General features: G+C 34.0%; 2 protein-coding genes and 1 long non-coding RNA gene across 3 annotated transcripts in view; 1 reads left to right on the forward strand and 2 right to left on the reverse strand.

The window, feature by feature from the left end:
• LOC132060617 (probable small nuclear ribonucleoprotein G) overlaps positions 1 to 24,269 on the forward strand; it is a 62,213-nt gene that overhangs the window by 14,476 nt on the left and 23,468 nt on the right. The window lies entirely within an intron of this gene.
• LOC132059222 (cationic amino acid transporter 6, chloroplastic-like) lies at positions 6,949 to 8,598 on the reverse strand. The gene is made up of 2 exons (XM_059451772.1): positions 8,272 to 8,598; positions 6,949 to 7,967 (listed from the first exon to the last, which is right to left on the reverse strand). Exons 1-2 carry the CDS (start codon positions 8,584 to 8,586, stop codon positions 7,911 to 7,913), a joined length of 372 nt encoding a protein of 123 aa, XP_059307755.1. The 5' UTR covers positions 8,587 to 8,598; the 3' UTR covers positions 6,949 to 7,910.
• Positions 9,502 to 10,470, reverse strand: LOC132059223 (uncharacterized). Its single transcript, XR_009415519.1, has 2 exons — positions 10,295 to 10,470; positions 9,502 to 9,658 (listed from the first exon to the last, which is right to left on the reverse strand). It is a non-coding gene; the product is annotated as an uncharacterized LOC132059223 (long non-coding RNA).

Consider the following 24,269-nt stretch of genomic DNA (forward strand, 5'->3'; position numbering starts at 1 on the left):
CCCATCCACTAAAGATGAGTTGGATCAGGAGATTGACTTACCTAATGCACCTGCACCTATCACAATAGTGATTGAGGACAATACAATTCCTGCTATCTCAGAACCACCTCCCGATGTCACTGAACCAACTATACCAAATCTTGTAGAGTCTGCACCACCTCTTCTATATCCTTTGCCAAATCCTAGAAAAACATCAAGAGTTACCAAATCTCCAGTGTGGCATAATGACTATGTCACAACCAAAAACACTAACCCAAAATGCTCTTATCTTATGGCACATAGTATATCCTATGCGCAGTTTATCCCATGCTTGCCAAGCTTATTTGAGTGCTGTTTCTTCCACCATAGAGCCTAGTAGTTTTAATGAAGCTTCTCAACATCAACATTAGATTGATGCCATGAAAGCTGAAGTGGATGCCCTAGAATAGAATCATACTTGCGAGATAGTGAACTTATCACCTGGTAAGAAGGCAATTGGCTCAAAATGGGTATATAAGGTTAAATACAAAGCAAATGGTGATGTTGAAAGATATAATGCAAGGTTAGTTTCCAAAGGGTATAATTAACAAGAAGGACTTGACTATCATGATACATTCTCTTTGATGCATCTAAGATGGTTCTTGTGAGGACCGTTATTGCGGTTGCTACCTCACACTCTCGGCCCTTGTACCAAATGGATGTGAACAATGCTTTTCTTTAAGGAGATTTGGAAGAAGAAGTGTATATGCAATTTCCTCAGGGATTCCAGAGGCAGGGGGAGTATGTATGCAAACTGACTAAGTCACTCTATGGTTTGAAACAAGCATCAAGGCAATGGAACCTTAAACTCGCGAGCTAATCGCCTGGCCGGCTATTCTCGGCGTGCATATGATCATTCCTTGTTTACCAAGAAGGAAGGGACGAAGATTGCAATCATCCTAGTGTATGTGGATGATCAACTCATCACTGGAAACAATAGCAGACTATTAATGGAGGCAAAGGACTCCCTGAATCAAAACTTCAAAATGAAGGATCTTGGAGACCTCAAGTATTCTCTTGGCATTGAGGTGCTCAGGTCCAACCATGGAATCTTACTTAATCAAAGGGAATGTGCACTTGAATTAATTTCAAATGCTGCACTAAGTGGATCTAAACCAGTCAACACTCCCCTAGAAGTTAATGTGAAACTGACAACTGTTGCTTATGATGAACATGGACGCAAGACTGATGATCCTTTGTACTCAGACACTACTGCATATCAAAGACTTATTGGGAGATTACCGTATTCGACCATCACAAGGCCTGATATTAGATTTTCAATACATGTGTTGAGCCAATTCATGCAACAACCAAAATTGTCACATTGGAAAACTGCTTTGAGACTAGTCAAGTACATCAAAGGGTCACCAGGATTGGGAATTCTATTGTCAAGCAAATCAAACACATAGTTAATAGCTTATTGTGACTCAGATTGGGCATCATGTCCTAACATAAGAAGATCAGTCACAGGATATATGATCAAATTAAGTGATTCACTAATCTCTTAGAAATCAAAGAAGCGACAACAGTCGGTCGAAGTTTAGCAAGAGAATAACAAGGATGACGTGTGCAGCTTCGTGTTGTTTTGGATCTGGTGAGTACCGAGGAGCTGAATCGAAGCAAAGGACGACACCGTTACTAATCGCATCACAGAGCAAAGCAGCAATTCAATTTCCTGCTAATCTTATTTTTCATGAGAGAACCAAGCATATAGACATAGATTGTCATTTTGTCAGAGAAAAAAAATCAAGAGTGGAATCATTCAACCTACCTATGTCAACACCAAGGTTCAACTTGCAGACTTACTTACAAAAGGGATTGGAACTACTTACCACTATCTTCTCCTGTCCAAGCTAGCTGTGTTAGATGTCTTCTCACCCTCTAGCTTGAGGGGGAGTATTGAAGAATGAGATCACAAAAGTGGAACTAGTAGTTGAGATTAGTTGAAAGTTAGTTACAAAGAGGGAATCTTAGTTTGCTAGAATAAGTGGAGCTCGAGTATAAGTTGTACACAGCTGTGCATATATGAGTAGAGTTAGTTAGTATTAGTTGTGTATAAAAAGATCTATGTAGTCACATGTTATACTTTGAGATGAAATAATATATTCCCTCTCCTATCTTCAATTCAGTTTCTATTTTCCTCCATTAATGAATATGAATTTCTAATGCAACAATGAACCTAAGGTTCAGTACTAGTTAGAAACTATAGTGTGTTCAATGCACTACTTTTCAGGTTTAAGGAAATACTTGATTACAATCTGTTCTCACAGTTTATCCCAAAAGAGTATGAAATTCTCATTCAAACACTCCACTAACTTTTCTGGAAGAAAGTTAGTGGACAAGTATTTTAATTGGCACCAAAAAGAACAAAATAAAAATGACGCGATATGATTATATGTTGTAACATGATGTAATTTTAACAGACATATCAACAACAGGAAAAAGGCTAGACTAGCTCAGAGTTTTCATCTCTGAAATTCAGAGACATCTTTGCAATCTGTGGCAATAATAATTATAATCAGAGAATTGTAAAAATAGGTAAGGGGTGAAAAAAGAGAATTTATTCAGGCAACAAAAGCTTCAAAAGGGGTGGCAGATAGGTTAGTACAACTACAACCACAATTCAATAAGGAGTCAAAGCAAGAAAAAGTAATAGATTTGAGAAGATGAAGAAACAAAAGCACATCATACATACATGCACAGATGATAGATATATAAAGGCACATAACATAGACCAAAAAAATGAAGCGGTAAGAAGTCATTCAAACGTGAAAAACAAACTATTACCTACCAATAAACCAATGGTTGATACAACCAACAAATTTTGAAACCATACTACAAATATTATTCCTAATTTAATCTTATGTCTAAATACTACCTAGTAATGGATCAAGGTACTCATGACTTTTAAAAAAAAAAGAAAGGAAAATGAAAAAGAAGATGCTAAAAGAAAGAGAAAAGAGATTAAGACGATGGGAAAAAAGAGAAATTAGTAGCATAACAATGGTACTTGGAACAATTACTAGTTGTCATCTAGCTCTCAGGAAATTAACTGCAACAAATCTTGAGCTACAACAATAAAATCTCTATGGAACATGCTATAAATGGTTCTCTACTACATGTAACTCAAGCTAGGGGGAAAAGAGAGTTTTCTCTTTGTTCTACTCAAGAAAAAAAAAAAAAGAAAAGCTCTGGTTTCAGAAGTTGGAAAAGAGGGTTGGGGTAGCTAGAGGTAGGCGCAAATGTGGTGTGTATAGATATTCGTGATTCATCCTATTGATTAAAGGTTGTCATAATTGAAAAAATGGACTCTAGCCTAGTAATAGTGTGAATCAACTTGTTTGTTGCAACCTAAAATATACAAGATATTTCTTTTAACTTGTGGACAAAATTTCTACTATATAGAAGAGTGAAAGTTAGGATGACCAAGGGTATAATTGACATTTCACACTACACTCAACATAATTCTAGAAGCATTTCTCTACCCTCTTGTTCGTTGGACAGACGCAACAAGAAAACCTCCCTCTTTCAGTCTTATTTTCTTTGCACTTTCAATTACAAATCTTTGAGTTCTCCTCATCCTCTCAGTTGGGTCTTCCAGGAAAAGTTTTCTCTCAATTTTTTTTAATTTAATCTTCTTTCATTTCTTTTCAAATTTCTCAACATAGGGAACAGGGTATAGTTTCAGAAGTTTTGTTATGGGTGAATATAGTTGTGATTTTGGGTTAGATAACGATGGACAGATAGGTTATAATAGTAATTTCATTTGCATTATACTAATAGACTTCCTTTTGACTTTCGAAAAATGTCCCTTCAAATTCTGTTAATGCCCAATTTGATTGCTTCAACTTTTCGTTTTCCATTGATTAAAAAAGTAACTTTCCATTTACTCTTCTCTATTACTGTCTTTCATAGAACTTTAACTGCTATATATTGACTGAAAATATTACTACTAATAATTAGAGATGAACATGTCTTTGGAATATTCCTCTTCTCAGTATCACATTACTTTTTCTTAATGCATTGCATTTTAATTGGTGTTACTTCAGTATACTTCGACTAAAGGGAAGTCATCTTGGTTGACTGAATTTTAAGTTTCTTAACTTTTTCTTTTGCTATGTCTAGGTTAATTTGGAGTCATAATGGTGTATTGGTCTATAGTGCTGCATTTGATGCTTTCTGAAAAGGAATAGATTTGATTGTGCCCAAAATATAAATGAGACGTTAGTTAACACTGGACTTTGAGCTCCGCTTTTTTCGAGTTCGTTTCTACTATTGTTGGCTTACTTTATTCAGGAAGGTAATTTGCTCTAATTATTGTTATATTTTACTTTTGTTTAGTGTATATATGTGATTAAGTTTATTATTTTTGTAATTTACTGTTGGAGATTCTTATGAGAGTTATGAGTTCTAAAGGTGAGATTCATAAAAGTGTGCATATTTGTGTACGAACTTCAAATTTTGCATGTGTTATTGTCCTGTAGATGGAAGAGTAATTATTTTTATGTATCATAATGTAACTGTTAGAGTACATTGCATAAACTATTTGTTATTTGGTTTAAAGTAAAGAAAAAAGGGATTTCGTAAGGGTCTTTTGCAGTATAGTACAAACTGGAGAGAACAATGCAGTGCCAATTGCAGTGAGAGGGGGATGATTTGAAGATAAAGGTATTTAGGCATTGGGATCACATAATAATCATTATAAGTTGTTTGCACCGTTCATTTCTTCTTACAAAGTCATGCTTGATTCTGCAAACTATATCACATAATAACTAGATTACTTGTACATTTATTTGGCTTATGTGACAAGCTGATTTTCTGCGCTCTTTTGCATTGACCTTGATGGATCCCGTTAAACAAAATCATATTAGCTGAATCGTCCACCTTGATTGCTGAGTTAGTTGTTGGTTTTTGTCTTAGAAAAGTTATATTGAAAAAAATCTGAAAATAGATGTATTGATACCGAAATAATTGGAAATTTATGAATGGACTGAAAATGTCTTATCAGTCTTTGGTTCAATAGCTCTGTTATGGTACTTACTTCGTAATGGAATGGTATAAGCTTTAACTTCTTTTCGTTTCTTACGAACCTTCACATAGCAATGTACTTTTGTCAAACATTTCAACTTTCTTCGCTACATTAAAGTGTTCTATAGTAAGAGGTGGTGCTTTTTAATGCCTCTCTCTTACTATATTCTCCATCTAAATACCAGTGATTCACTTGATGACAAGAGGGGGTTGCTCAGGTGGTAAGCACCCTACCCTAAGGTTGTGGGGTCGAGTCACCGCGATAGCAAAAACGTGGGAGCTCCTAGGGTGGGGTAAAAAAACAAATTTGCTTGTAAAAAAAAAAAATTAAAAAAAAAAAAAAAAAAAACACAACAAAAACCAGTGATTCATCCGGCTTTGATATCATGTCTTCCCAACTGATTTTTCAAACCAAAAGATCAAAAAATTGTCTATTCTGTTAATACTTCTTGGAGAATCCCTCACTTTTCTTTCATTGACACTACTAAAAAAACAGGTTTTACCGACCTCAAAAAAATGGCTATTTCGACCTCATGAAGGTCGGTTTTGTAAAAAACCGACCTCAAAATCGGGTCGGAAAACAAGTGGGTCGGAATTATTACCGACCTCATGAGGTCGCAAAATACCGACCTCATGAGGTCGGTAAAGTTTTTTTAGCCTGGTATTAATTAAATAAAATACCGACCTCATTAGGTCGGTAAATTATATTAATAATATAATGATATGAGTTTACCGACCTCCTGAGGTCGGTAATTTATATGAATATATGATATATTTTGCATAAAACCGACCTCATGAGGTCGGTAATTTGCAATTTCTGGGAACATTATGCTAAAACCGATACGAAGGTCGGGAATTTATTTCGAGAATATTTTACGGAAAACCGACCTCGTGAGGTCGGTAATTTGCCATATGTTGGATAATTTTGCGAGTAAAAAACCGACCTCGCGAGGTCGGTAATTTGCAATTTCGGAAAAAAAATCGAAAACCGACCTCACGAGGTCGCATTTCGCAAAAAAAAAATTGTAGCACCTAGCTATTACTCCACCGCCTCCGCGTCAAGATGAAAATAATTTTACTTTCAACTAAAACGAGCCCAAATAGCCGCCAACAATACACCAAACTACTATAAATACATAAAACAATAAGCTACTATTACAACACACTAGATGGCCCACGGCGTATGGCCGACATCATTGTTTGTATTATTTGTGCAATTATTACAGAATACTAAAAGGATCATAACACCAAGAAAATAATTCTACGTGTTTCAAGTTTTAACACTTCATAATATTTACGCGCACTAAGCAACAAAAGTATACAATATTGTGAAATCCTACATTCTTCATTTTCAATGAGGAAATCTGTTTACATAATGGAAAAAAGAAGCACCATGCCTTTTGAAATTTGACCACTCCATAAAGCTTTGTTGTCATAACTCATAAGCCTTTTTTCCCAAGTTGTCAAAGATATTAGAACCTGCCATTAGAAACCATAGGGATGAGTACTCGTCTACCAAAATAAAAGAAAGAATTTGGTAAGCGTAAGAAATGAGGTGGATACAATGTGAAGCAGATGCAAGTAAAATGTTTGTGTCCTGTTAAGGTAAAGAGAAATACTACGATGCGACTATAAAATAAATAGCTCTTGGAACTATAAGTTGGTAGAAGGAACCCATGGGTGCAAGTTGGCATAACTTTGAGTCTTCTCTGTTACCCATGCATCAAGCAGCAATCAATGAAACAACAAGCTATATTGAGTGAGGAATGACAGTTTGTTACTTGAAAGCCCTTCTAAGGCTACCTAGCACTTTAGTAAAAAACTAAGTAAGAAAACAACTTCACATCATTTGTGAGATTTTGCTTTGCAAGTATATTCAGATGATGACAAAGGACTATAAAGGAAAAAATCAACTTTTATTCTATTATATTCTGCTCAACATAGTAGGCAAAAATCATGAGATGATAGTACTTGTTTATCAATGACAAGATAGTTGGTACATACCTAAATTTCTTTCATAAGAATTTTGCTACTTCCTCTTGTTTATTGAATTCTAAATCTGATGCCTTCAAACACCCCACATAAATAATCTCCAAATCTAGTCTTTCAGCTGCAAAATTAGTGTATGTGAAGCATATTTGTCCCATTCAAAAGACCACTTTTTTCCTCCTTATCCCTAAGCCTTCAGTTGATACTAATTTGCTACAATGATCATCCTACTTTCATTATAATAATTAGAGTAATCCGATCAACACCACAACCGTCATCAATAATTCATCATACACCACAGATGTGGTATCTTGAAAGTGTGATTTTTCATAAGATTGGAAGGAGAAACATCCAGCATAAACATTAGATATTTAACATCGCAACAAAGGATAGTTTTTTCTTACATGGCAAGCAAAATGGCACTAACAAAAAGAGCAGAGAAAGCAACTCAACTTACATTGCAATCAACCTAGCTCAAGTCAAATTTCAAAAACCTCATCAGACAGAGGATGGTATTAAACTGTACACCTTTTCACCATTCCAAATGATATTAAAGGTAGTTGTTGGTTTTAAATATTTCGAAATGTACAGTGGAAGGGCTCTTATAAACATAATAATTAATTTGTTTGAACAGATCAACCAACTCAGACATAGTAGTTTCAACATCAAAATGACACTAAAATCTTGAGTGTGCATGCATTGGAATTTCTGCTGTCAGAGAATAGTAGGTAAAATAAGTAGCATGTGAGGACACAAAAGTATAATCCTTTGACGCGAAAAATGAAAATAAACACTCTCTTCCTCAAGGAAAATCTCCATTTTCATAAAGAAATGTCAATGTCAACACAGTACTTAAAAATCTGAATTATACCTTCTCATTGCTTTAATCTTTTGCTTTTCATTCTCTTCCATTGGCAGTAACATCCTGGAACCTATCATTTAGACCACATGTATTACCATGTTTAAAAAAATGTGATTTCTCTAATAGATTAAATTTTAAATTAGATGATCGATTCGCAGTTAAACATTACGTACTTACCTAAGAGATTACTACAAGTAATTGACCATATATAATAAGTGGAGCTAGTTATCTGAAAATAAGACAGACACTCTGCCACATATATCAAGTAAAATTTCACTAATACTACTGTAAAATTTCTTTACACTGCCGGTGTATATAGTTACACGAAGATGAGCAATGACCATATATAAATGATGGGAAGTTGAACGACATACCATATTATAAGGTAGCAAAAGGCACAAAGCTAAAGCCATGAGGCAATAGAGGGCAGAGACAATGAGGACTGAGCAAACAATTCCAACAGGTAGAGTCTTGGAAGGGTTTCTTATTTCTTCAGCCATGGTGGACACTGTATCATATCCAATATAACTGAAGTAAACTATGGCTGCTCCATCAAGAATCCCGCTTACACCATAAGGAGCTATCCCTCCTGGCTTTACTAAGTTTTCAACTTTTCCATTGCAAAAGCCAGCAATTATTATCAATCCAAAGAAAACCACATGGAAGGCTGTCATTATCAGGTTCAACATTGAGCTTTCCTTAGTGCTGCAAAATCCCAAAAAATATACACCACTCATATCACTATCAAACACCACTAAAAGTTAAATTATTAGTATATACAATATATCAGACCTCTCTATAACAACCATTCTCTGTAACGTCATTTTATTATAACAGCCAAGTCTTTTAATGTCATGTTATAACAGCATTTGGCTATAGCAGCCAAAAACTATCCGATGCCGTTATAAAGAGGTTTAACTATAGCACAAAATAAACATACCTATGACACAAGCAAATAGTAAGGACAACCATAAAACTAAAGTAAAAAACCAAAAATTCAAGTTTTGGTCTACTTACTTAGGTGAAATGTGAAAGAATCTTGGACACTACATAAGCCAAAAAGGCCATCATGTTAAGATGTCAATCATCACATTAATAAGCAGAACAATTAACTTAAAAGGCCAGTAAATCAAACAACCATTTATTTTAGGTAAACTTGTCCATCCACAATATAGACATCATCATAACTTCAAAATTCACCAACCATAAAACTAAAGTAAAAAAGCAGAATTCAAGTTTTGGCCTACTTACTTAAGTGAAATGTGAAAAAACCTTGGAGACAACATAAGCTAAAAAAGGCCAGTAAATCAAACAACCCTTTGTTTATTATCAACTTACCCTTCCACATTGCTCATATAAGCATCAGAAAGTTAAAAATCCACCAACCATAAAACTAAAATAAAAAAGAAAAATTCAAGTTTTAGTCTACTTACTTATTTCCCTTGATTTTAAACCAAGTTTCAGCACAATGCTTATGTGCAGCAGCCAAATCATCTTTACAAGAACATCCCAATTCAATAGCAACACCAGACTCAACTCCAATATCCACCAAACTCAAGTGACAAATTCTACAATCTCTTTCAACAATTTCCCCTAAATGCACCTTATTACTTTCATCATCACCATTTTCTATATCAACTGAACCATCAGACTTACTGCCACGTGTATAGCTATAATCATCTTTATTTTTAGAACCAAACTGAGAATAACAAGAACCCACCTCAGACCTGTTGGAAATTGGAAAATCTATTCAGCAAAGACCTGTTTAATTCAATGTTCAAAACCAAAATCAGCAGTTGCCCTAATTAGCAATTAAAGCTTCAGTTGAGATAGATTTCTATTTCAAAAAGTTAACCTTTTATTTCTTCAATTCTTGGTCAATAAACAATTCATAGAGTTCCACATATTTCAGATGCCATTTTCCAGAATATGACGAGGTCATTCTTGTTGGCTACTGTTTTTCTCTCTATTTTTGCGATATCAATCAAAGTATTTGAAGAAAAGCGAATGATACTTTTACAATCAGGAATATTATATGCAACAAATTTCTGTCCAAAATAGTCAAATAACATGTAGAAAAATGTAAGAAAAAAGTCATCCCATGCTAAAGAAATAGTTACAAGACCCAATCTCTACAAGACTCAATCTCCAACTGTAGAAACCAAAACAAGCTTGATAATTACACCTCTCTTTGAACAAGTTTGAAAATTTACTCAAATTAATAATAGACAAACAAGAAAAAGTAATATTGTCAATTCCACAACTAGCAATACTGAGGAATTCCATATAACTCTAATTCTAAGTATAGGAATTCACTTTGTAAATCAGAAACAATATATATTACGCAAACTCTTTTTTCAATGTCATTTCTTAGCCAAGAAAAGAAAGAAAGCATACCTCCTATGGTTCGCCGTCGACGGCGAGGGAAACGACGGGACTGGGTAGGGGCGTCGGCGACGACGGTGACTGGCAGGAATGCTGGCGACGTCGACGGCGTTATTAGGTTAGGGTTAGAGAGAGAGAGGGGAAGAGAAAAGGTGAGAGGAAAGAGAGAGAAATGTTTATTTGGGTAATCTGGGCGTTTTAATTTTATGCTAATTATACCGACCTCACGAGGTCGGTATATTTAATAATTTTATTTTTAATTTAAAAGAATACCCGATCTCAGGATTCTTTTTAAATTAAAAATAAAATTATAATATTTAAGATCAAATTAATTTCCGATCTAGCCGAGGTCGAAAAATTATTTTTTTAAATTTTGGTATACTATTACCGACTACGAGGTCGGTTTATTTTAAAAAAATTGAAAAATAAATATTATGAATTTACCGACCTCATGAGGTCAAGTTTTTTTCCGACCTCAAATGAGGCTTTTTGGCGCTCTTAAATCTGTTTTTTTAGTAGTGTGAGGTTTCTTCCATGCTATCAAAATGAGCATTTGTTCTTAGTATGCTAGATCATTTGTACTCATTTAGTTTATTATCGATAGGCAGACACCGAGGTGTGACTTGAGACAGACTTTTTTCAAGCCGATTACATCGCTTATATGGATAAGCGTTATCTTTTTTTTTTTTTTTTTTTTTCTTCCTCATGTTTTAGTTCCAAAAGTAGTGGTTCAAGACATTCTCGCAGAACATGCAATGTTAATAAATCCCAAACAATACAAAGCAGAAGAATATAAATCTCAAAATTAAATTTTACTTAATAGTTTCTCCATGAAAATCCTTGGAAAGTGGAATAACGAGTATACGACTTTTCTAATTTTTGTTTCCAAATAGTTGCCTTGTAAATTCTTCAACTACATGTTTGGAGACTTGTGAGACAATCATTTTATTGTGCATTTTGCTATATCAAATGTCTGAACAGTAAACTTATAATGACTTGTCCCTTGTGAAAGTAGTAGCAGTAGTTTTCAATGAGATTTACCCTGATGGACACGATTGTAAAAGAGACTCTGAAGTCTGACCATTTAAATATGGCTTGTGCGAAGGTAAATTAGAAAATACGGAAAAGGCTCATAAATACCTCTAACCTATGGGAAAAGACTCATAAATACCCTCCTTCCACCTTTGGGTATAAAAATACCCTTAAGGTTTGTTTTTGACTCAAAAATACCCCTCAAACTAACAGAAAAAATTTGACTGTTTAAAAAGACATGTGTCATTTTCTAATTGGTGCCACGTTTTAATTCAAAATAATTAAAATCCACCCAAATTTTAAAATCCAAACCTGTACTGACCGACCCGTTTCACTTTGTAGAACACCGATAAAACAAATTTCAAAGACTCAATGCCTCTACATTCCATTATCTTCACTGTACCCCACCTAAACAAGCAAGAAATCGAAGCATAATTCTCGTAAAATATAATTATCACGAATTTCAACTCTTCAATTGCTTTCAAATGCTCCTTCCGGAATTGATTTTCCTTTCTTTAGACTACGATCATCTTTAAAAGTGGTGATTTCTTTTTCTTTTTCCAAAGCTTTGCAACAGATTATCAACGCACGGTGGACCTACATTTGTCTCGTCAAGCTTATATGTGCATCACAACCGAGGTGTTTGGGATAAAGTGGGGATGACGATGAAGAAAAAGATGCCATTTGTTGGTTTGATAGTTGAAAAGTGAAAACTCACCGGAAAATCAAGAAATGTAGAGTCACCTAGGTCCTACTAATGTCCCGCTTCTGTTATAAGTTGGAGGTGAAAACGGGTCGGCCAGTACGGGTTTGGGTTTTAAAATTTGGGCGGATTTTAATTATTTTGAATTCGCACCAATTAGAAAATGACACGTGTTTTTTTGAACAGTCAAATTTTTTCTATTAGTTTGAGGGGTATTTTTGAGCCAAAAACAAAGACCCAAAGGTGGAAGGAGGGTAGTTATGAGCCTTTTCCCATAGGTTAGGGGTATTTATGAGCCTTTTCCGTAGAAAATATTAAGTAAGGGTCCAACATTCTAAAAATCACTTAATCCAATATGAAATTTTCTCAGGCACGTTTTCTTCTTTGCTACTATTAAATTAGTGAACTTTTTTTGTTTTGTTTCGCTTTCGTTGTGCACACTACTACTATTCATGTCTCTAAGTTCTGATGCTATCTTTTGTAGATCACAGATGCTTGAACAACTCATATATTTATCCAATATATGCTGGTTGTAACTTCATATATTTATGCGAACAAAACCAAGATAAAAAAAAAAAAAAAAAAAAAGTAACTCCATGAGCTGAACATTTCTCGAATATATGCATTTAATGTAAAATTGAGTGTGAGGTATTAACATTCCCGCTGGTGGTCAGATATGGTTCGAGACTTCAGTGGTCAATATAGCTCGTATTCACATGATATACTTGGCGTTTAATCAAGAAAAGAGCGTGGTCTATTGCTTGTAGAGTTCAAGATGCGTGGCGGTTAACAAGTATGTTTGTATTACATCATTTAAATAATTTTTAGATGCTTATTTAATTTGATTTTGCTTTTCCTTCGTTGCTCTTTACATGCCAAATAATTGGTTTGTTTAAGGTTTTGATTTCGCAGATAATATTAAGGAACGTGTAAACTTTCGCCTTGGCCAATTGAGATCAAGATAGCCGATTAAACAAATGCCTAAGTGAAGAGGGTCGATCTCCTCAGCTAATGATAGAATAAATTTGCCAAACTGTTGATATCAGAGACAGGGGAAGGCAACATATAAGAAGAGCATCTGTAGTTTTGTTGCTATACCTAATCCTTCTTTTTAAATTTGTTAGGTAATTGTAATTTTAATACCAAGCTAAAGAATGCAAATTCTACACGCTCATAAGATTCATTTCTTGCAACTCAACAATCGTAAAATTTTCTTTTTCAAATTCTCCTTTTATATCCGTTGTATGTAATGCTTTTTTTAAAAAAAAAAAAAATTTGCTATTTTATATAGTCTTCCTTTTTATGCGTGCACTTATCGTTCATTTTTTTGCACGGATTCCCTTCAAAGGCGCTGGTCTTTAATTTTTGCCCTTCGTCTAAAAAAGTGATCGAAAATACCCCGAGGCTTCCTGCACAAGTTAAGTCAAAAAAAAAAAAAAAAAATCGCAACGCAAGGTTCCGCGAAAGTTTTATATAGTTATGTTGTAGTTCCAAGTTAGGCCTTATAAAGCATAAACTCTGTAGTTCTAAGTTATGCCTAAGGCAAAAGTTATGCCGGACGAGGGGTATATAGAAACTATGCCTTGCCTTACGATTTTTTTTTTTTTTTTACTCGCCGAGATTCTGGCGTGGGTTAGCGCTCTTGCGTCCCAACTTTTGCCCGAATAGGCTTAATTTTATACGAAATTTATCTCGGCGGTAAATTTATTTTTTATACACTCGCCGGCATTTGAACCCGTAATCTCAGTGGGTATTTTTGGCCGCTTAACGTACCGAAGCACAAATACTAAAGACCAGCAATTTGAGGACAAAAAAAATTAAAGGCCATCCCTGAATAAGGCATTTAGGCAATGATCCCTTATCGTTCAGCCAAAGCCCAAACAACTCGGGTATGTATAGTTGAGCCCATCTGATCAAATTTGTTTTTCTTCTTTATTATTTGAAATAAACCATGCTGGGGCAGTACGAACATTTAGAGAAAATAAACAAAAGAAAAAAAGTAGAAATCGAATGGATCCATATGTAGATGAAACATCTAATTGAAATGTGCAAAATTTGACATTAAGGTTAAAGTTAAAATAACGAGAAAACTATGAGCCTATATTTCAAGGGCTTAAAAACGCTTTTTAGCTTATAAGCAAAAAAAAAAAAAAAAAAAGTAGAAAGCAACTTATTTATTTTCAGCTATAAACTGCTTTTTTTATAAGCTGCTTTTTTAAGTTGGCAAAGTTTCCAAAGCTAACTTATTTTTTAGGCATATTTTAAGCACAAAATGACTTATACACTGGCCAGCCAAACACTCAAAAAAGCTAAAAATAACTGATAAGCTGTTTTCAGCAACTTATAAGCTAAGCCAAACGGGCTCTATGTTGGTGTCTAGATTTCTCAATGTTTCACTCGAGGGAGTTTCAGGAAAGGGTTAGTGGTGGAATTAATAACAAGAAATTAAAAACGTCAAAGAATCTAATTGTTCAAAATTTAATATATAAGTACGCAAAATATTTTTGTAACTATATATTAACTAGTTAAACACATGCCCCCTGTGGCCTCCAAGCAATTTCAAGATTGAAGTTCATGGATACGAATTTGGGATCATTTATTTCTGATGCATATCTAAAATTTAAATTCAATGGGTTTAACTTTAAAAAAAATTAGAACTGAATTTATTATATTATACTGTTAAGATTATGAGCTCATATCTAATAGTTGGTGAGATTTTCATATTTTTTTACATATACATCAATATTTTGTCGAAAATTGTGGATTGATCTTATACCCATAGCCAAAAGGCTATATCCGTTTTGGATTCTACCACAGAGGGATCTAAGGTTTCTAAAACATGGGTGCACCATTACAGAAAGGAGGACAAAAAGTATTACTACTCCCTCTATCCCAATTTATTGATACACTTTCCTTTTTAGTCTGTCCCAAAAAGAATGATACATGTCTTTATTTGACAATAATTTAACTTTAAACTTTACTTTTTATGCTTAACGATATGAGTTATAACCACACAAATATCTTTGATTTGTTTTAGACCACAATATTCAAAAGTCTTCCTTTATTTCTAAAACTCCATGTCTACTCAAACTATATCACATAAATCGGGGACGAGGAGTATATAGTATGGAATCAATCAAGCTTTTTACATTGGGTAAATAACTCAACACTCAACCAAGTCCCACCATTTAGTCTTTTTTTACTTAATATCCAACTAATTAATAAGTGCACCATTCAACCTTTTTCAAACGGGGTGCAATAGATAATATTGATAAATTCTAGAAAATATGTACATAAGTCGATTCAAGAAACTTATATTTGATTTATGAGGTTCAAAATATATACTCCTCCCAATTTATGTGATACACTTTTTTAGTCCGTCCCAAAAAGGTTGATATAGACTTTACATTGGCGAATCGACGCTCACGTTATGATTGTCTTGATTGTCCATCCCAAGTCAGCACGGTAGTTGCCTCTTGCAATACAATAATGTGAGTGTCTTGATTCGCCAACATAAAGTCTATATCAACCTTTTTCTTGTTGATATTCCACGATACAATTCGTAATCAACTTCCTCTTTCTTTTGTCGTCATTTTCTATTTTAGACTTCATAAAACATAGATTAGCAAATAAAAATAATAATCTACTAACAATATAAACAAAAATTGGTACCAAAAAGAACAAAACAAAAATGACGTGACATGATTAAATGTCTTAACATGATGTAATTAGAATTTTCTAAAACTTAGGTGAAATTCCGGTAGACATCTTACACCAGGCCAAGTAAGAATTATCATCAGAGAATTGTCAAAATAGGTAAGTGGTCGAAAAGAGGATTTATCCGGGCAGCAAAAGCTTCAAAAGGGGTGATCACGCAGATAGGTTAGTACATACAACCACAATTCAATAAGGAGTCAAAGGTGAAAAAGTAATAGATTTGAGAAGACGAAGAAACATAAGCTTATCATACATGCATTTACGTATATATAGAGGCACATACCATAGACCAAAGAAATGAAATGGTAAGAGGTCATTCAAACGTGAAAAACAAACTATTACCTACCGATAAACCATCTATAAGGTTGATACAACAACAAATTTTGAAAGCATACTACAAATATTACTCCTAATTTAATCTTATGACTAAATACTACCTAGTAATGGATCAAGGTACTCATGACTTTTAAAAAAAGGAAAATGAGAAAGAAGATGCTAAAAGAAAGCCAAAAAAGATTAAGACGATGGGGGAAAAAAGAGAAATTAGTAGCATAAAAAATGGTACTTTGAACAATTACCTGTTGTCATCGAGCTCTCAGAAATGAATCGCAACAAATGTTGAGCTACGACAATAAAATCTATATAGAACATGCTACAAATGGCTCTCTACTACATGTAATTTTCAAGCTAGGGGAAAGGAGAGTTTTTCTCTGTGTTCTACTTTAAAAAAAGCTCCGGTTTCCATAAGTTGGCAAAGAGAGTTTGGGGTAGCTAGAGGTAGGCGCAATGTGGTGTGTATATATATTCGTGATTCATCCCAATGAATTAAGTAATTTTGGTTCAAGTTTTCTTTATGTATTAAAAGTTTACTCCTCGTTAAATAAGTATAAATTACTCCCTTAGTCCCAATTTATGTGATATAGTTTGACCGGGCACGGAGTTTAAAAATAAAGGAAGACTTTTGAATCTTGTGGTCTGAAACAAATCAAATATTTGTGTGGTTATAACTCATCTCGTTAAGCGTAAAAAGTAAAGTTTAAAGTTGAATTGTTGCCAAATAAAGAAATGTATCATTCTTTGGATGGACTAAAAAGGCGAGCGTATCACATAAATCGTACGTATGCAGGGAGTATATATTTTGAACTCAAGTAAATCAAATATAAGTTTTCTTGAATCGACTAATGTACATATTTTCTAGAATTTATCAATATTATCTACCGCACCCCATGCCGCAACAGCTGAATGCAGCGCACTTATTAATTACTGGATATTAAGTTAAAAAAGGCTAAAATGGTGGGACTTGCTGAGTATTGAGTTATTTACCCAAAGTAAAATAGATTGATTCCCACATACTATATACTCCCTCCGTCCCGCCTTACATATATAGCTTTAAGAGGGGCACTAAATTTAAGAAATGAAGGAAGACTTTTTGAATCTTGTGGTCTAAAACAAATCAAAGATATTTGTGTGGTTATAATTCATATCGTTAAGCGTAAAAAGTAACGTTTAAAGTTAAATTATTGTCAACAAAACATACGTATCATTCTTTGGGATGCATTGAAAAAGAAAGCGCGTATCAATAAATTGGGACAGAGGGAGTAGTAATACTTTTTATTCTCCTTTTATACCCGCGCACCCATTTTTTTTTTTTAAACCTCAGATCCCCCCTCTACCGGGGTAGAACTAAAGACGGATATAGCCTTTTGGCTATGGGTATAGGATCAATCCACAATTTTCGACAAAATATTGATGTATATGTAAAAAAAAATATGGAAATCTCACCAATTATTAGATATGAGCTCACAATCTTAACAGTATAATATAATAAATTCAGTTCTAATTTTTTTTTAAAGTTAAGCCCATTGAATTTAATTTTTAGATATGCATCAGAAATAAATGATCCCAAATTCGTATCCATGAAATTCAATCTTGAAATTGCTTGGGGGCCACAGAGGACATGTGTTTAATTTTGTCCACTAGTTAAAAGAAATATCCTGTATATTTTAGGTTGCAACAAACAAGTTGATTCACACTATTACTAGGCTAGAGTCCATTTTTTTCAATTATGACAACCTTTAATCAATAGGGTTGCATGCATTTTCTTCTGATATTTTTTAACACAAAAATAGAAATTCTTGTCTTTCTTAAGCAAGTACACTTGAAATTTCTTAACATAAAAATAGAAATTAAACGTCCCTAATAGGAAATTGCACATGAAATGCAGCGTTTGTGTGTGTGTGTGAAAAGATTAATTTGTCTAAAGATGTTTCTCTTTATTTGCTATTTTCTTGTATTTTGACAGTTGTATATGTATTTGCTTAAATGTTTAAACAATGCCTTTCTAATGGTAGTCCAGCTATCATGAGTGCATATGAAACAAGACCAGTGAATAGGAAGATGATAAATTAGTATATTTTCAGTATTATCGGTACTGTACCCTCTAAATAGTGTACGATGGAGACAATTAGATAGTGATTTGTCCTCGAATTAAACATGCACATTTCTTAAATTATTGCTCTACGGTTTCGTTTTCCCTTACGGTCAGTATTTAGAGGAAAAAAGTTGAGATCTTGGAGGGGGGTTGATTTGGAGGTTATGATCGTCTTAGATAACTGTGTGATAATGGAACTATTATTCCTCACATTTTAAGTGTCTTTTAGGTTTTAATACTTTAACAAAGAAAAAGAAATATTAAGGGTGTGTTCAGTACGGAGGAAAAAATGCTTTCCAATTTCTCACGTTCTGCTTTGGCCAAAAATTTTTGAGAAATAATTTTTTAGAAAAACAAATTCCTTAACATGGGAAAAATGAAGTCTGTAATCAAAGTAGGGAAAACTAGTGATACTAGATTGGAAAAGTAAGAATGGACATTAAAAAAAAAGTGGATTCTGCAAATAATAACCAAAGGCATGTTGTAGTATTATCAATATTATAAGAAAAAACACAGATCCAACCACCTGTTCTCCCCATTATTTCATCTTTAACAAGCAAAATGCAGTAACAGAACATTCATACCAAAATATATATATAAAAGTACGAGAAATAGGACTTAAAAACTTGAATAACAACATGAAAATGGACCTTAAATGAGACGAGAATGAACTTGCTTGAATAACCTGTTGTACTGGACCTCGAGAAACCGCGAATCCTTTACGAACTTGCTTGACAATGATGGAAGATGGAACTAAAAACTACAAGAAAGAGCTAGTATAAATGGGAATTATGTAGATGAAGATGGAGGTTTTAGTATTTTCATGGTTGAAAACAGTGGGGTTCAAGTTTTTTTTTTTAATCAAAACATGAAAATGAAAAAGAAAAACTCAAATCTCCCTCTTTCTCCTTCATTGGCTGCTAGGTTTTTGTAATGGTATTAGGTTTTTTTTTTTCTGGGATTCTGTCCAATTATATAATACCCTATGTATGTGGGGTGAAAATGAAAAGGTTTTGGGTTGATGGGTCGCGGGGAGAGGATTTTTATAAGAAAAAAGAATTTTTGTTTTTTTCCCCTTTTGGATTTTTTAAGAAAAAAATAAAAAAGGGGTGCATGTAGTATGTGTGTGGGTAGATATTAAAATTAGTGGTCCCCCCCCCTTTTCCTTTTTATCCACTCTTATTATGTGTGTATATGCAATTGTGTGATATGACTATAATTAAAATGAGAACAAAAAATATATTTTCTCCTCTAAATTTAAAAAATAGCAAGTTTAAAAATAGTAGTTATTTATATTTAAAATTTTTTTATTTGGAAGTTAAACTAAAAACAGACAAAACATATTTTTGGACATTTTTTTCTTTAAAAACACAAAATTTGTCTCTAAAAATAGTAATATTTTTGTTTTTTTTTTTTTTATTTGTAAATAAACCTACTAAAAAAAAAGAGTGAAATGATCATCAAAACAAAAATTTAAAAAAAAAAAAAATAGACATTAAAATGTGAAAACAAAATGGGGGGAAAAAATCACGTGTCTACAATCAGGGGTGGGGATTGATAGAGCATAAAATTTTGGGGAAAGGGGTTTCGAGGGGGATTTTTGGGGTTTGGTTTGTTTGGGGGTTTAGGGGCTTTTTATGTGATTTTTAAAAGAATGATGATAAATTAAATGTTCATGAATTTGTAACTGGAACGGAATATTAAGGCGAAGGGTTTTTGACCAGGGGTGGTAGACAATAAAACCAAAAATGGGCCCACCTGGGGAGCCGGGGGAAACCGATAAACCATGGTGGTTGTTGGTTTAAAAAGGGGGGGTTTTTCTGAAATCCCCGGGAGTCTATGATTGGGGGGAAGAATTTAAAAGAATAAAGCAGGGGTAGAGGTCTTTTTTAAAACCCTTTTTTTTGGGGAGATCCCGGAAGCAAATTACCTTTGGAGATGTATTGAAGAAAATGAATTTTAATATGGTATCTAAGCGGTGTTTTAACCTAAAAGAAACAATACATCATCTTTTTTTCTCATCTATCGCTAAAGGACAGGGCTATTTTGTCTCGGTGGATTAATAGGAAGGTTTACATGAAAATTTAACTAATGGGGGCAAGCACCGAACAAAGGTTGGAAGAGAATATCCGGTTTTCCCTCAATTATTCTTAATTATGGAAAGAAGGGAAGGAAAAAACAGGGCAAAAAGTATTTAGCAAAGTCATATATCGGGGTTTCAAATTTCAAAGGCTAGTTCTTAGAAATCCCTCTTTAGGTTTACCTAACAAAGGGGGTGACCCGATTCAAAAGATAACGAAAGCTAATAAAAGTTACTAAAGTGATTTGGCAATTACCACCCTGGGGGGTGTTTGTAACCCGAGGGGGTAAGGGGGAACCCCGGAAAAATCAAAGGGTTGTTGGGGTTCCAAGGAAACCTAAACATGCCAAGGAGGGCATTGGGTTTTCCACAATCTGTAGGGGTTACCAAAAGGCTTTTTAAAAACAAAAGCAAAGATTTTGAATATAATCATTAAACCATTAAAAGGGACGAAAAACTTAATCGGGAAAACCCCCATGGAACATTTGTGGTGGAAGAGATTCGAACGAGTAGGGATATGAATGTCCTTTACTCACACGTTAAGGGGGGAAAAAAATTGGCCCATGCACAAAATTATGCTTTTGATCAGGTCTTTTCAACTTTAAAATTTTGATTTAAAAACACATATGAGAAGAATTTTGAATAGTGACAAGAGTCGAACCGTACTGAGAATCGGAGGTGTTTAAAGATGGGAGAGTCCGGAGGAGCGGATCGGAGGCATATCAGAGGAGTTTTATTCTAACTGTTTGTTCCTTTTTTGCAGTACTTTTTTAAGTATCAGGAAACAAAAGCAAAAGCAACAAAAGTACAGTAAAAAAAAAAAAAAAAAAAAAGGGATAAATTCAACGGCAAAGAACAAAGGGAAGCAAGCAGAAAGCATATACGTACTTTCTTAAGGTTAACTTTGATCAAGTAAGGTGGGTTGAAAGTCTATTTGTGGTATTAGCATCGTAGGTGTTTTCATTCAAATAGGGAAGATCAACTTTATTTGCTTTAAATTTAACAAAGAGTGTAACGTATACATACACAAACCACCTTAGAAAAAAACAAGTCATAACATAAAGGCAAGGAGAAGTTACAGAACAAAGAAAAGATTTGGATGGGGCACCATACGATGCTAATACCAAAATAGACTTTCAGAACACATCTTAACCCAACATCGACACATGATTTTGATAAAACCAAATCAACAAACACCAACTCGAGTCTAAATTTCAAGAAGGTTTTCGTTGAATATACAACGAAAGGAATAAAAACGAAAGATGAAAGCGGCCACCCCCGAGAATTGAGAGGAAAGTTTCTTGGTCTTAACGGGCCCCACACTTGAACTCAAAAATTACAACTCAACATCGAGGTGGTAGATCGACCCAATTAAAGCGGTTTTACCGAAATGTTTCAACAAGAAGATGATTCCACAAGGAGATGCGAATCAGAAAGGAATTCATCACCTTCGCACCACCCGGAGGGGCGCAACGACAAAGGCGGAGAAAGAAAGAGATGAAGCCCGATTTTTAGGGTTTCTTTTAGGAAAGTCACTTTGATATTTGTTTTTTCGTTGCTTTGTTTTCTTTATTTTGTTTTATTTTGGCGACCGGTTTGGGTTGGGCTTTTGAACATTATTTTTTCGAAATTAATAAAGCCCATAGGGCATAATTGATAAAAAAAAAAAAAAAAAAAAAAGGGGGTGGGGGATTGGGTGGTATGGGGGTGGGGTGGGGTCTTGGGGGTTGGGGGGGTATTTTTGGAAAATGTTTACCAACAACGAAATGAGAAAATAAGTAGAAATTTACTTATTTTCCAAGAACACATTTTTCAGGAAAACGTTTTCCATGGAAAACATATTCCTATAAACTGAACACAACCTAAGTATAAGGTAGTATAATTTATTAAATTACCCTTATTTGTTTTTTATTTCCCCTCACTTTATTGCACTTGCAAATTTGAAAGTGAGTATTACACCCTCCGTCTCATTTTAATTGTCGTTTTAGTTCAAACAAATTGTCGAAAATAATTGTTACTTTAGGAATTAAGAGAAAAGTTGGCAATTGTTTCCAACTATACCCTTAACTTTAAAAGTAGATTAGTTTTTTTTAAATCTTTAATTCTACAAAAGTATCTAAAATATAGGGGTAGCTTAGTAAACTATACCTTGCATTTAATATTTTTCTTAATAATGTAAAAAGAAAACTAAAACCAAAAGCGATAGTTAAAAACGGACGGAGAGAGTATTAATCACTTTTAGCTTTCCAATAGAAAGCAAAAATATATATATACACCTCCTCCGTCCCAATTTATATGATGTGTTTGAGCAAAGTTTAAGAAATAGTAAAGGAAGACTTTTTTAAACTTGTGGTCTAAAAAAAATCAAAGATATTTGCGTGGTTATAGATCATCTCATTAAGCGTAAAGTTTAAAGTTAAATTGTTGCCAAATAAAGAAATGTGTCATTCTTTTTGGGGCTGACTAAAAAGGAAAGTGTGTCATATAAATTAGGACAGAGGGAATAAATATATACACACAACAACAACAACATACCCAGTGAAATCCCCCAAGTGGGTCTGGAGGGTAGAATGTACGGGCTCTACCCTACCGTAGGAGGATAGGGAAGTTGTTTCTGGTAGAAGGTAGTGTGTGTATATATATATATCGTTCCTAAAGCAATAGATGTGTTGACTTTTTATTTTTATTTTTTTTATTTTAATTGAAACTTTGTGGGACTCGGGGCGATTTAGGGATCGGGGGCAAATTAAGGGTTCCCCAAACCCCCCCCCCCCCCAACCCCACTCCCCCCCCCTTTCCTTTTTTTTAAAAGGGTGTCAAGGGGGCCCGGGGGGGCCCGGGCCCGGGCCTTTAAAACGGGGGCCCCGGGGGGGTAGGCGGGCGGGCCCGAGAATGGGGGGTGGGGGGGCTTGGAGGGGGAAAGGGTGTCGGCCCCCCCGGGCCCCCCTGGGGGCGGGTTTGGGCAAAGTTTTTAGGGTGGGGTTTTGGTTAGGGGGCCCGATATTTTAATTATTTTTAAAAAATTTAATACTAAAATTTATTAAGTTTGATTTTAAAATTATTGTTTAAACTTTATTTTAACATAATTTTAAATTATCGTTGCCCATTTTAATCAAAAAATCTTTATTCTTTCCTTTCTCACAATTCCCCCTTCCTCTTTTAAATTTCCTACTCCTTAAAAGGGAACAAATGGGAACAATACGAGTTTTGAACAAATAAAGTTCCCAATTTAATTTCTATCGATCCTAAATCCAATGTCATGTTGATTGTCACCTTTCTCATCGGGGGACTTTCAATCCTAAATTTTTTTTTATTATTATATATAAAATATTTGAAACTAATAAAAATTTTATTAATATATTATTATATATAGCTAATAGTTTAATTTTATTTTATCGTATAACCTAAAAAATTTTTGAACTTGTGTAAGCCAACAAAAGATAGTAACTTAAAGGGTATTTGGTTATTTCAATGACAAAATTTGAGGGTTGTCATTTCAGATTTTTTTACCTATTTAATTCTTTTGTTTTTGGGCCGATCAATGTTTTCCCCCCCTTTATCTTGGGGTTCTTTTGAGGGTTATTTTACCTTACATTTATAGTTCTATTTTTTTTGGGGCGTTATTATTCTTGTAAATAAAATTATAAAAAAATTATAATAAAATTTGAAAAGAAATTTAAAGGTCGGGCCTTTAGTTTTCATTTAGTAGCAATTAAATATTAAGGATCCGACTCCTCTCCATTTTATTTTCCGTTTTTAATTTTCTTGAAAAGAACACATTACAAGTTAAAATTAATGGAAGTTTTAATTAACTAAAGTAAATTTAACTATTTTGAATAATTAATAAATATTTACATATTTGCTTCCTTTAAGAATCCCCCAATTATAACTACCTATTTTTTTGGGGTAAAAAAGTTTTTAAAAAACTTATTATTAGTAATAAATGTACCTTTCTTTTTTTTTTTTTTTTTGGGGAAATGGGCGGGCGTGGCCCCCCTCCAAAACGGGGTGGGGTCCGTCCCAC

This window comes from Lycium ferocissimum, chromosome 6 (assembly GCF_029784015.1).
Source record: "Lycium ferocissimum isolate CSIRO_LF1 chromosome 6, AGI_CSIRO_Lferr_CH_V1, whole genome shotgun sequence".
NCBI classification, from domain to species: Eukaryota; Viridiplantae; Streptophyta; class Magnoliopsida; order Solanales; family Solanaceae; genus Lycium; species Lycium ferocissimum.